General features: G+C 42.6%; 1 protein-coding gene across 1 annotated transcript in view; it reads right to left on the minus strand.

Moving 5' to 3' along the window:
• The window catches only part of CFAP74 (cilia and flagella associated protein 74), a 40613-nt gene that overhangs the window by 20751 nt on the left and 6096 nt on the right, over window positions 1–13766 (minus strand). The window contains exons 4-17 of the mRNA XM_027702206.1: window positions 12862–12944; window positions 11988–12091; window positions 8724–8857; window positions 7940–8090; window positions 7661–7751; window positions 7084–7230; window positions 6780–6878; window positions 5280–5384; window positions 3940–4113; window positions 3303–3413; window positions 2419–2521; window positions 1520–1677; window positions 788–1001; window positions 433–615 (exon numbers count right to left, since the gene is read on the minus strand). Of these exons, the coding sequence (XP_027558007.1) occupies window positions 433–615; window positions 788–1001; window positions 1520–1677; window positions 2419–2521; window positions 3303–3413; window positions 3940–4113; window positions 5280–5384; window positions 6780–6878; window positions 7084–7230; window positions 7661–7751; window positions 7940–8090; window positions 8724–8857; window positions 11988–12091; window positions 12862–12932 (1845 nt within the window). The 5' untranslated portion in view covers window positions 12933–12944. The remainder of the gene's footprint in view (window positions 1–432; window positions 616–787; window positions 1002–1519; window positions 1678–2418; window positions 2522–3302; window positions 3414–3939; window positions 4114–5279; window positions 5385–6779; window positions 6879–7083; window positions 7231–7660; window positions 7752–7939; window positions 8091–8723; window positions 8858–11987; window positions 12092–12861; window positions 12945–13766) is intronic.

Consider the following 13766-nt stretch of genomic DNA (forward strand, 5'->3'; position numbering starts at 1 on the left):
ACATGGCAGTATCAGCTTTTCTGCACCTTAAGAGTTTGTTTCCCCTCAACTTCTTAAACGAATACTCAGAAAAAAACCCAGCTGACTTCTCTGGAATGTTGCAGTTCTGGTCCAGTGCTTCTCCAGGCAAGTATAGGAATATTTACTGACATGATTTTTTTTCTGACTGATTTTGAAGTTGTTTTAAACTCAAACAATTAAACATCATGTGATGTGTGTCTTCACAGATCTCTGAACTAAGTATTGTTTTCGCTTTTAGACAACAAACTCCTCCAGAATATTGTCAAACAGTAATGACTGATGATGTTCTCACATCTGAATCTCTGCACCTATGTAATAATGTAAAGGCTGCATTTGAACTGCAAAATTGATAATCAGTGGCTTTAAACAAAGTTCTTTTCTGTTTGTAACAAGAGATATCACAACATTTACCTTGTGCAAGTCATATTCTTGGCCCCAAAGTCCCGGGAACTCTGGTTCTAAGAGGGTCTTTTCCTTCTCTTTCTCCTCATCCCCACTTTCCCAGAGCACATCCTGGGCTGTGTCCTCAGGACTCCCTCCCTCAGGAGTTCCCTCACCAGCCAAGGAAGGAGGTGATGGAGAGAGCCAGGACTCCTGTGAAAGAACAGAAGTTTGGAGGATACAGTTAAAAATTACTAGAGAACAGTTACTCCAACAGTTACCAGTTTCTGAGGAGATCTTTTAATACAAAAATGACAGGTCTATAAAGCTCAGAGGCCAGAGATCTAAAAATCTGAAGGCAGTTGATTCTTAGGCCTTTGCTTACCTGTGCTGTGGCTCCCCCTGCACCAGGTGTGCAGGTCTCCTCCCTGCAGGGCCAGGCTTCCTTTCTCTGCACTGAAGGGTCCTCAACTTTACCCCGAGCCTTAGTTGCCCTAACACGGGACTGACTTTCTTTCTGCTTGTGAAAAGAAGCTTCTTCTTTCAGAATTCGAGATACAATCTCAATTTTTCTTGATTTCTGCAGTTCTCTGAAAGCTCTGTAATCCAATGTTTTAAGAAATATTAACCCAACCATGGTTGTTTACTAATAATATTATCTACAGCCCAGTTACTTTTGAGTCTTTAAGCGAAATAGCCACGTTGGGTGCAGTGGTAATTTGTGTCAAGACATCAGGTGATTCAGAAGTTATTTATACATTTTTGCACACGAAATATACTCAACTGCAGTGTTTTAGAAGGCTAATATAGACTTTCAGAGTGTTCAGGAAAGGCAGGAGGACAATTTCTGCAGGTATCCATGGAGGGTCACTGAGTTTCCCTCCTGGAGCAGCTGATCTTTGCACTGCTCACACAACACTCACACAGCTTTGGGGCTCTGAACAACAGCCCTAAGGCAGCACTCAGGTCCTGCAGGACAGACTGTCCAACTGTCCCATGCACAGAAGGACAGGGAGTTCACTCAGAGATGTCTGTTTTCAGGATCTGATGGAGCTCCACCACATTCCTGAGGAGCCCCAGGAAGCAGCTGACAGTTGGATATGGATATGCCACTTACTGTTCCTCTTTTTCGTGCTTTAGCTGTCGTTTATGGAGGAAAATTTCCTGGACAACATTGCCTCCTTCTGCTAGGATGGCTTCCCTCATTTTCATCTCCTCATTCTTTGCCTCCAAGGCCTTCGCTTTGTTTAAAACCTGGAGGGTTTGGAGCTTTTCCTGTGAAGTCACACAAACCAGTCACATATTTGATTCACATCATAAGGAATATAAAACAGAGAATCTACTTTTGGTCCCCTTATCCAAGTATACATTAGTGGTGGGTGTCTCTGAAGTAGAAGCCAATTGTTTTTTATATTCTCTGTAGTCTGCAGGGCTGCTGAGGTGCAGAAAGCTCTGCCTAGGACCAGGCTCCTTCTCTACTCTTCCAGCCTGCCCTGGGAATGCTGCTCAATGAAAGAATGGGAAAAGATACAATTCTAAACAAATCAGGATTAAATTAAGATCATTCCCTCAGATTCTCTAGAATATAAATAGGAGAGCAAAGCAGCATAGCTCAGAAATTCCTAATTTAAATAATGTAAATTCTTAAATAACTGTTTTTCTTCCATATGTTTTCTCCATGTGGGGTATTTCTGCACTGGGATCCAAATAACTGGAAATCCTTCTGGCTGGATTTGCAGAGGACTTATTTGTAGTATGCATTATTTTCCAGAGAGTTCCCTTCCCAGAACAACTAGACTGTTGACAGAATCAGCTCCATCAGCACAAGTGCCAAAACCTGCCCATGCAGATCTCCCTCTGCAATGGTTTAACCGGCCCCAGTCTCACGAGGTTTGGTCAGTGATCTGATCAAAAACCACCCCACAGCTCTGCCAGGAGAGCTGCAGTTCCTTGCAGTAACCCCCAGCAGTGTCACAAGGCAGTGACTTCACTGCCATCCCAGCCCAGCAGCAGTACCCTGTTGGAAGTGATGCTGGTTTTCAGGGAAAGCACAGCTTGTATCCTTCTCTCCATATGCTCCCGAGTTTTCTCTTCTTCCTTTGCGATTTTGTCATGAATTCTGTAAGCAAAGGAAGATCTTTCAGGCTGACATCCTGGAAAGCTTCTGGCATTAGAATGTTTAAGCTGACAAGCAGAAATTGCCAGTGTCACCTGCCATTTTTCTGTTTGCTGGGACAGTGGCTGTGGGTGCAGGGGAACAGCCAGAGACTCTCAACACAGCACCAAGTGCCAACAGGCTTTCAAATAGTTTGCTCAACAGCTTTATTTATTTTTTTTTAAATTTCAATTTCAATGTTCCATGTTATGACATTCACTAGTAGCTAAAATAAAGTAAGAATTTAGGTGTTCACATAACCAATATCTAAAGAATTATGTAGTGATCTTTATCCAAGCCCAGCACATGCACTCAACCTAGAAACATTAAAAGTTAGAAATATGTGGGCATGAATCAAACCTGAGAGTACTGCAGTTAATATAATGGTAAACTAGAAAAAATTAGTAAGATTGATATATTTGATACATTTGTCAGGAAAAGAAACCTTTTTGTTTGTTCTTCTTAATTATGATCAATTTCCACATGTCATCTAATGAAAAACAAACCAGCACAGAAACAGCACAATTGTTTCCATCATTTTATAATTAATTCCTAATATTTGTATATTAGGATTTATTTGTATATAAGTAAAAATAAGTACCAAATGTTTCTATAGTAGCAAAAGAATTCAATGCCACAGTAATTACATAAACACAAACCTATAACGCAAGATACACCTTGCAGAAAAACCCTGATTTTTCAATGCCTGAAGTACTGTAGAACAGAGAAAGGAGTGAAGCCCAACCTTGCTGTGCTCTGCTTCAGGAAGCAGGCTGCTTTCTCGTGGTTCCTTTTGGCATCTTCAAGTATTTTTTTCTTTCTTTCTTCATGTTCTTTCTGGGCTTTCTCCTCTTTTCTGCAAAACACAGGTAAAAGTTGCAGCAGGACTAAACCTTGACTCCAACACACACCTAAGGGAGAGGTTGTGGAGTTTAAGGAAATGAGGACATTAGTCTGCACTCCCCACATTACAGATAAATTGATAAACTTCACAAAAGCCACAGACAGGCTGACACAGGTGTCTGCTTTCTCTCCAGGAAATCTCCAAGGGCTTGACCATAAGTTCAGAAGGTCCTGGGGGCCAACAGCACTGCAGACACATGCACTTAGTCTGACCTAACAAACTTCATTTCCTTCCACACAAGGCACTCACAGCTCCTGTCATTAACAAGTTTATTCTCAGAGATCAGAAATCTTTACCTGCAGGACTGCAAGGCCACGGCCAGTTCTTATTATAACTCCAATTCCTCATTGCTGAACCAACACCCAGCTAAGAAACCCAACAAATCCTCGTGTTTGAATCAGCCCCTGTCAGCCCCTGCAGTGTGACCCGGCTCCCAACACCCCAGGGAGGCAGCACAGCCTGGCTGAGAGGCCCTTACTGCTCCCGGGAGCGGCGCTTCTTTTCTGCTTGCAGGGCTGTTCTCTTTTCCTGCCGAATCCGTTCTTCCCTCTGCTCCTGGTACTGCTTCTGGAGCTGCTCCTCGTCTTCCTGAAGTTTGTCACGGATCACTTGGTATTTTCCCTGCTCGATTTCTATCTCCCACATCTCCAGCCTTTAAAACAAAAATGTGAGGTGTTTGCACTGAAATATTGGCACTCTTTCACTTGCTGAAGGTGGTTTGTTGAGTAGGGAAGGCTCTGTGGTGAAAATGAACATCTAGCTGTGTTTTGTTTCATTTTCTTTTTAAATGCATTGTAAATCAAACCTTGTTACTGAAAAGCTGTTTCAGACTAAGGCTCATATCTAATAGCACATCCCATTTTAAAGACATCAAAATTACTGGTCAAAAAAAAAAAGGTAAAAAAATAAACCCCAAGGCTCTATTTCTCATATTTACCCAGAAGAAAATACTAAACCCAAGAAAAATTAGAAAAACAGCTTTTTCTTCAACAGTAAGTAACTTCAGAGACAGGCCATAGCTTTTATTCTTCTGTGCTCTGCTGAAGTAATTCAGATGTGACAGGGATGACTACATTAATCTGTTCTATGTACTGCTAATCACACAATAAACAAGCCAAGCATTTTACAGCTATTACACAACACTGCAGCAAACACACTGTATCCTGGAACCACTTGGCTAATCCCAGCTACAAGCTCGTGCCTGTGTTCTTCCTTTGATGGAGTGGCACCTCTGGTACCAAAATACAAACACACTCACCTGTTGCCTTCTGCAAAGGGCAGTTTCACTCTGTCTTCTACAAGTGAATAATTTATAATGTGTGAACAATCAATTGCAAGCAGCAATATTAGCTCAGCATGAAAATACACAGTACTGCTACTATGTCTTCCTCACATTCAGTTCCAGTCCTGTCCTTTATGCCCCATAAAAACACTACGAGGCATAAATTAGAAGTCTTTATGCTCATGCAGGGATCAGCATCACAGACAGGTTTACTTGAGTCCAGCTTATTTTCCATTTAAAATGAGACCTGTTTAGGTCCACAACTGATGCACAACTCCAAATAAAATCAGAAATTCATTTGTGTGTGCAAAACTAACCCAGGGCTGAGCCACAGCAAGAAATTTCCTAAGGAATGAACCTCCAGGCTCAATGTCGCTCTCCAGATGCTTTGCCTTGCAGTCAATGACCTCCAATGACGTAGCTCAGTATTTACAAGCAACTTCTGTATTGATTCACTTTTGAATCCATTCAACAGCACATGAAGAAGGTAATAAAGATTGACTCCCTTCACACCCTTTTCTCATTCCCTTACTCACTTGTTTTGGTCTAGTTTCAAATCAATTATCAGCTCCTGCTCCTTCTCCCTGTCCAGCTCGGAGTGCAGCCGGTGGCTCACGGCCTGCAGGCGGGACAGGGCTGGGCTGCAAACGTGGAGAACAAACAATCAGAGAGAAATTTCAACTAATAAAGGTTAAAAAAAGCATAGCTTGGAGGCTGAGGATTTATGTATTAGAATGCCACTAATTTATACAGTGTCTTATTTAACCTTTCAGGTGCCCATTCTTCACCCTGAGGCAGAGCTGTCTTTATGCTCTCATACATTGGTTGAAAAGATGAGAATTTTTTCTTAGCTTAATGCAACTATTAATTTCTCACACTGATAAAAGTAGCATTACTACTGAAGATGAGCTCAGGTGAACCTAGAGAACTTAGACTGATTTTGCTTTTAAAATGGCATCACAATATTCCATGTAATTGTCTACAATGGCAGCATTCCCCCCCAGTTATTTTTCTTCTGTACCCAGGAAAACCAACAGATTGTGCTACAGGATCCACAGTGACCCGACTGTATTGAACAAACTCCCATCCTCTAAATGAAAATTGGACAGTCTACCTGCAGTTCTCCTCTAACTCCAGCACTGGGAGTACTAATGGCAGACAGGATTTCCATTATTGCTAAAACACGATGCCTCTGAGCTTCATAAACCAGAAATCCACCCAGTCTTCTTTTTCCACTAGTCACTTGCTAAATGCAAGAGATTGGGAGAATTGCTTTTTTTTTTTACGTATCTAGGCCTCCCAATGTGACCCATCATAAGGATAAACACTCCACACTGCTTTTCTGTCTTTGCTGGGTTTTGTTCCTGTCTCTGAGATCCCACTTGCACCACCCCAGGAGGCTCATTTGCATTCAGCTCCTCAGTTTTGTTTCAGCAGCTCTCCCATTTTGGCAGTTCACCTGCCTTTCTCTCTCTCCCTCAGGGAAGCACTAACCTGGAGATCAGCACAGGTTATAAATGCAGCTGCGAAGTTTGGTCACAATACTCTGGTTCCTGGTACACAAGCCACCCACTGCTTTCTATTTAAACCAAATGTGAAGAGTACAGTAAATTGCCTCCCACTTGAGGGAGCAGCACAAGTGTTTCAGAGCAGCTCCTGTATGCAGAGCTACTCCTGCAAGGCATTCCTGCCTTCCACAACACAACGGGAAAAAGAAATGGTGCATATGTCTGTACATATATATATATATATATATATCTATCTAAATCCTGACTGAATTGTCACCATGACAGAGAAAAAGCCATGACCAAAGAACTGCCACAGCACCTTGATTCATCAGACTGAATAGAAGATTGAGACCCTGACATACCCACTTGACAGCAGTGATTTAATACCTGTTGTTATATTTTAAAATATGCCTCTTCCCTACCCATTCCCAAGCTTCCACCTCTTTGTGCACTGGTCTCATTAACTGCACACAGATGAACACAGTGGATGCCTGTGATCCCTGGTATCCAGAAATACTCTCTACCTACACATTGCCAGCCTCCTTCTCTCTCTCTATTTCCATGTGTACACGATCCAGCTGCTTTGCCAGCATCCTGATCCGCAGCTGACAGGCACACAGCTTTTGTCTGCAAGAAACAAACAGAGCACTCATTTCTTCTAAGTTCTTTACTCTCTCCAATGAAACTCTTCCTCCTGAGGGCAAGATTCACAGCTAGGATTCCTACAGGATATGGTTTATAGTTCTATAAACTGTAACACTTATTACTGATACAGTATCCCAGTACTTGCCCGTGATTTATGCTGATGGATTATGTTCAGTTAAACACTAACCTGGTTTTTTGGACCACCTGTGCCTTCTCCTTGACCATGTCATCAAGCAGTTTTATGTTCCTCTGTACGGCTGCTATGTGAATTCTCTCTTCAGCCAGCAGAGCCTGAGTGTTGCTAATGTCACCCAAACTGTGCTCCAAGCTTTCCCTTGGAATTCAAACACACAATTAACAAAGAAACATAATGAAAAACTGAAAAGTTACCTGAAGTTTGTTCCATCCTTGTTTTCTGTTTTACTCTAGCAGAACTGTTACAAATACAACCAGTATAAATAAGGAAACACATGAAGCCAAACTGCACAAGAAGGTTGCACGTGTGCACTTAAGCCAGGATTTCTAGACCTGGATATCTAATGCTGAACATTTACACCCTCATTTTACACATTCATTATCTGTCTTTGTGTTGAAATGCCTGTGTCTCCTCTTGATCCCAACTAGGGTTTGCAATTCTAGTGTTCCTGAACAATAGTTTAGAACTTTAATGGGAACGTCCTAAAATAGTTTAAAACTTATTTTATACAGCTGGTCAGTCAACATGACAAAGGAAATTCCTGTTAGAACTGGAACAAGGTATTTACGTGCTGGAATCAGACTGGTCTCCAACATCTCCAGAAGTGTCCTTGGTTCCCATCTTGCCATCACCAAACCACTTTTCTTCCAGCTCGTATTCTAACAGATATTGAAACAACAGCTTAATAAGAGACTGAACTCTAAAATGCAAAGTTTTATACACTTGCTGTCAAGTCACACCGTGAAGAATCAGAGATGACATTTTATAACATTAAATGTTTATCTTACATGAACTTTAAGTTAATGTCAGGATTTTTTGAGTTATCAAAACAAGTCATCATTTTCACCTTCCTGGGGTCCTTCCACGTTACTGAACTGACCAGCTGCATCTTCTTCTTCTTCCTCTTCCAGAAGCGGTTGAGGAGATATTTGCTGCTCTCCCTCACTGTAAGAGAGCCCATGATCTTCCATGCTGACAGGTCTTTCCAAACAACCAGGCTAAGAAAGAGAAGGATATGTTTAATACATCTAATCTCCACCAACCTGCAGTAGCTGTGACTGTCTCCAGAGGTGAAGTCACAGCTCTCAGTAAATACCTAATGCATCAGAAATAACTGGATACAACCACACACCTTCGTGCCAGTCACACTCTGAGTATCAACTTTAATAAATCTCCTAGAGAAAAGCAAGGACACTGCCACTTTTTTTTTTATATATATAACAATCAGCTCAGTAATAAAACAAACAACCTTCTGAATGTATTTTATCCGCTTAGGCCACCACTTTACCCCGAATGATCCGGGCACATCTCCAACAAACACTACTTGCTCTTGAGTCTCGTGCAGTTCTCTCATGTGAACTAAACTGTTCCCAAATGTTGATACAATTTATTAGAATTCAGTAAATTCTGTATGTCATCTAGAATGAGTTATCACCACATGGCTGAGCACTTCATATCTTACTCACCCAGAGACTCGTACATATGATTAATTTTAACGAAGGTGGCTCAGCTTTGAGTGCTTTTATGTCAATCCTTCTGCAGAACTCAAAAACATAAACCATAGGAGAGTATCTATTTCCTCTAGGTAAGGAGCAGAGAAAACACGCGCTGGAGTAAAGGAGCAAACTTACTAAATTATAGGAAGCACCTTGAAGCCAAGCAGGATTCTTAGGCTGGGTTAAAGACGTTGGTGGCACCAAGAAGTGGCACAAACATAAAAATGCAGCAGGGGCCCAGCGCTTTCGTTGTGAGGCTGCAGCTCCAACTCCAGGATAACAAAGTTTGGGTAGAACCGGGCCGAACTGCCCAGTAGGGCGGAAGGGCCCAGACCCCCCCACAGCCCGGCCCCACAGCACGACCCACAGCCCGACCCACAGCCCCGGCGCTGCCACGGCAACGGCGCCAACCACCGCGCGCGGGGGGGGGAGCGTGCCTGGAGCCTCCCCGGGACACCCCCCCCCCCCCGCGGGGTGGTACGGCCCGAGCCGCTGGCCCTGGGTCCGTGTCCGTGGGTCCGTGTCCGTGGGTCCGTGTCCGTGGGTCGGGCCGGCCCAGGGAATTGCTGGGATTTGGGGCAGCTGAGCCTTTCCCTCCTGGATGGATTGATTGTTATTATTGACTCTCAGCAGTGTGGGTCAATCAGAGTCATCCCCACTGAACCCTCAGCTCTACGCACATTTATAAATTTTAAGAAAGTTTAAGATTAAAAGAAATCTTTCCCATGCTGACTTCCTGCAATGCAAAGTCCTGTGGATCTGGGGCTGGAGCACAGACATTTTAGAGTACTGAAGGTTTCCAAGTTAATTTGCTGGGTTTCCTTTCCATTCTATTCCCTGTACTACCTTGATGAAGTCAAGGACCAGTTCAGTGGATCCACAGCAGAGCACATCCCTGTTCCCTCACTCTTGGCACTCCATGACATGCTGGAGAAATCCAGCTATTCAAAGATTCACAGGGATTCAGTTGTGAAAACACTGGGACATCATCCACACCAAAATACACCCTGATCTGTACATAGAGACAGATGCATTCTCAGATTTATTTAGTTGAAACTGTTCCTTAATTGTAAGCAATATTTCTGTCATTGTTGGAGTTGCTATGAGAGTAAGGTCTGGTTTTTGATCCCATGCATATGAGAACATGCTGCTAATCTGAGCATTTATTTCCACTGGCACCCACAGTATAGAGTATAAATTACTCACAGTGACCAGTTTTTTGTCCCACACTTATGCTGTAGGTCCTCATTCCTGAGAAATATATGGACATTCTTAGCTCTATAAATGGTGGAATCTTGATTTTATGGCATCTATTCATATTACATAAAACAAATTACATACAGACATTTGCAGGATTAAAGCTACAAGATGTAGGCTAAAAATATGCAGTGATTAACTGTATAGCTCTCTCTGCAGATCTGGAATAGATATAACTGTGTTAACTCTGAACCTGCCAGTTCCCACACTCCTAGAGCTGGGATGCAAAAGATCCAAGTATGGATTTTCCCCTCAAGAAAACTCTTGGAAGAACACCTGGAAATATCACTGATTATCAGTTTCTTGTGATATTTTTATGCAGGGTATTTATTTAGTCCCAGCTTACAACTATTTGGACAATTTTCATAACGACAACAAAAAATGGTCATGATATCGTGTCAGTTAAATAACTTGTCTCTAGGGAAGGGCAATATAGATTTTTGTCTCTCATATAGATGGGAGAAGAGAGAATATATTCAGTTCCTCTGAAGGAAATTATGGCTCCCCAGCCAAGTGTATCCAATTCAAGCCAGTGAACCTAAAGCTTTAAGCTCCAGGAAATGTGCAAAAAGGCTCTGGTTGATGCAACTCTTCTAGATTTTTAAGGCTCTGACCCCCAGTGATCCATCTCGGAGAAAATGGGTAACAAAGTGAGGAGGAATAAATTAAAACCCTGCTGGTTTCTTGCTGTGAGGTTAAATTTAGAGGCATTTGTGTGAAGTTCCTTTGGTACCACCTCAGGATGACCTGGGCAGGGGTAGGACTGGGCAGTGCAGAGTGCTGGGTGGCTGCACACTGGGCTCCCACAGAGTTGGCATTTCCCTCCTGAACGTTTCCAAGGTGACAGCAGCTCATATATGGAGCTTTCTGGCTTTTAGGCAGGAAGACATGCCAATAATGGAATCTGCATTTTGGCACCGTGGCTCCTATCAATTACATAAGCCAACTTCCCTGCCCCTATGGATCAGTGTTGGACTGTAAACAATGGCAAACACTGATTCGTTGGGCCGTAAACAATGGCAAACATTGATAAGCATCTTCCCAGTGACTCATCCCTACAGATGGATGGACAAGGAACGAGAGGGGCATTTGCTCTCAGAGCATCTCATGGAGGAGAGGCCTGGGGTGGCACCAGCTGGGAGTGCACCCCTGACATCAACCCATCTGGGGTAAGGCAACCATCCCAGAGCTGGAACCAGCCCTGCTAGTGGGGATTTCATCCCAAATTGGCTGCACAAAGGAAAGAAAAGGAGGGCAGAGTGTCTGGCTGCACTGTGCTTCACGCTTATAAAATTATACAGGCTGGGGGAGGAACTGGATGTTCTGCAGAACAGATAAAAACTGGATTCCTTTAGGTGAAAGGGAAATTAATATTGTGGTTCTCCTGATGCTGATAAAACACAGACACACTTGTGCTGGGGCTGTGGGACATTCCCACAGTGCAAGCACAGCACAACCTCTGAAATGAGCTCAATATTCTCGCCGTGTGATTGCTGCTGATATTCCCAAATCTCATTTATAAAAAGAGGCATATGTGTGTAATTTGTATATCTGGAGACATTTGGTGATGTTGCCACAACAGTCTTTCACGAGCTGCTTAGGTGGAATCATGGGAGAGGGAAACTAATTAGCCCTGTGGTACAGTTTTTGCCTCAAAATTATATGTGACAATATGACATCTTTATTTTGCTGGCAGCAAAACCACCTGTTCTGTTTAGAAAATAATCTATTAAGAAGACCAGGTAATGCAGTGCCACTGCAAAATAAATTGAAATAATGTCCTTCTGATACGGTCCCAAAATCCTGAGGTAATCAGTGACTATGAAAACTTGTTATTTTGCCCAAATGACTGAGCATGTTTCTCCTCAATCCCATCAAATTGTGCCCTTCAATAAATTATTTTATGGCAGCAGTTACAAAGTACGGATGACTTTGTGATCAGGGAAAAACCTGTTACCTGTTCCAGAAGAAAAATACTTGACAGATATTGAAATCTGGGTTTCTGGTTTCAATTACAGTAAAACATGCCTCAGAGTTGTGACCTTTGCTTACTACTTGAATGGGGTAAATACTTCAAAAATTAGTAATTGTTAATACAGTGATAATAGCAACTAAGGATAATAATGTTTAAATGACATTTACTTGTGAAGTTGTCCAGACGTGGGTGCAGAACATCAGCTTTTGACAGCCTGAGCCCAACGTTCAAGGTCAGATCACAGGAAGGGTATTTGCATAAAAGCTGGTGCCTGCAGACACAGAGATTGGGGAGAGGCAGCAGTTTAGCACAGTGACAAAAAGGCTCAGGAAACATTTAGTATCATGGGCCATCTTTTTAAGACTATTTGACAGTTCCAAGCCAGGAGCTAAAGCTAAAGGAAAGCTTTAATTATTTTCAAGAGGATTAGATGAGAAAGATTTGGGGAGCTTATTTATTTTGTTTTGTTTTGATGTTTTAATAGCAATTTTAATTGTTTCTTAATCTATGTCTTAGCAATTTTAATCTGTCATTCACTGTAAAGAGCTTGGGATACTCTGCTGAAATTGTAGGAAATTAAATATATTGTCGATCATTATTATTATTTTATCCCCTCTCTCCCCTTTGGCAATGGGATTTATTTTGAGTGGGTGTGCACATATATATGTGTATACATATATGTACCAGCCTATTTTGTTTAAATATGTATTGTATACAAAACTAACTAGACCCAAGGCTGAATGTCCTTCTTCTGCATAATATGGGGGTATAATTAAGGTCAGTATAGATCAGATGTAATTACTTACCTGAGAGAAGTTCCACATGTATTTTAGGATTGCCATTGTATTTTCACTTGTGTTCATGGTCACGTTTGTGGCAGGGTCTGTCCCTTCAGAGCACATGTTGTTGCCATGATGTGCTCACACTGACACACTCACACGTGTGTTCTACACATGTAACATACACACAGACACACTGAACAAAGGGGATTTCCTTGCTGGTTTTACAGATGTGTGCTGAAGGCATAGGAAACTGTTCTACTGGTAAATTAGATGACAGCTCTGTGGCCAGAGAAAAACACCACCAAGGAATTCTCGGCGTACGCAGCCCATCGGAACACCAGCCTTAAAGGTGGGGAAAATGTGAAAAAATCTCAACTGAAAGGATCCCAGAAGTTGTAAATGTGTTCTGTTATACAGAGAGGCAACATGATTCTGTTCTGTGTGTCACCAGGCAAATTCCATTAAAAGCCTTTTCTTTTTCCTCCTCAAAAGAATAAAAGCAATTTTCATGCAACAATCCAACTCCTCGAGTTTAAATTTGTGTCTTTTCCTCCCTAGCTGCAGGGGTGGCTACGGAAATGGGCAGAAGGAGGAAAAGATCAGGACAAAAATAGCCCCCCCATCCTTCTTACACGTTTATGACATGATCTTACATTTGTTGTATTGCATTTGTGTCTGTGGATTGTGTTCATCTGTTCTCCTGGGTCCCACAGGGCTGTTATTTCCCCTCACCCACCACCCCTTGGTTGCCACTTGAAATATTGGTACTAAATAATAATACAGAATTAAGCAGACGAAAAGATAAACCCCACACTTTACCCCCGGTGCCTCCTTTCATTTGCTTAAGGTACCTGCACATTCACTTTTTTTTTTTTTTGGCTTTATGAATATAATTTCTTGAAAATGTCTCCTTCGCACCGTTTCCTTTTGTGGGTTGGTTTTAAAATTGTCATTCGAGATTGAACGGCACCAAGAAGCCGAGGAGGCGGAGGAGGAGAGAAGGAAAGAGCGAATATGGAGGAGAAAACGGAGTTTGACCTGCAAGTGCAGCCGAACCCGGGTCCCGAGGAGCCCCCGGAGCAGCGCAGGGGCCGGGAGTTCGCGCGGCACAGGCGGTGGAAGGCGGACGGTGCCAGCCCGGGATGGAGCCGCGCCAGGGCAGTG

Source organism: Neopelma chrysocephalum, unplaced genomic scaffold, assembly GCF_003984885.1.
Source record: "Neopelma chrysocephalum unplaced genomic scaffold, ASM398488v2 Primary Assembly neopelma1_180, whole genome shotgun sequence".
Taxonomy (NCBI): Eukaryota; Metazoa; Chordata; class Aves; order Passeriformes; family Pipridae; genus Neopelma; species Neopelma chrysocephalum.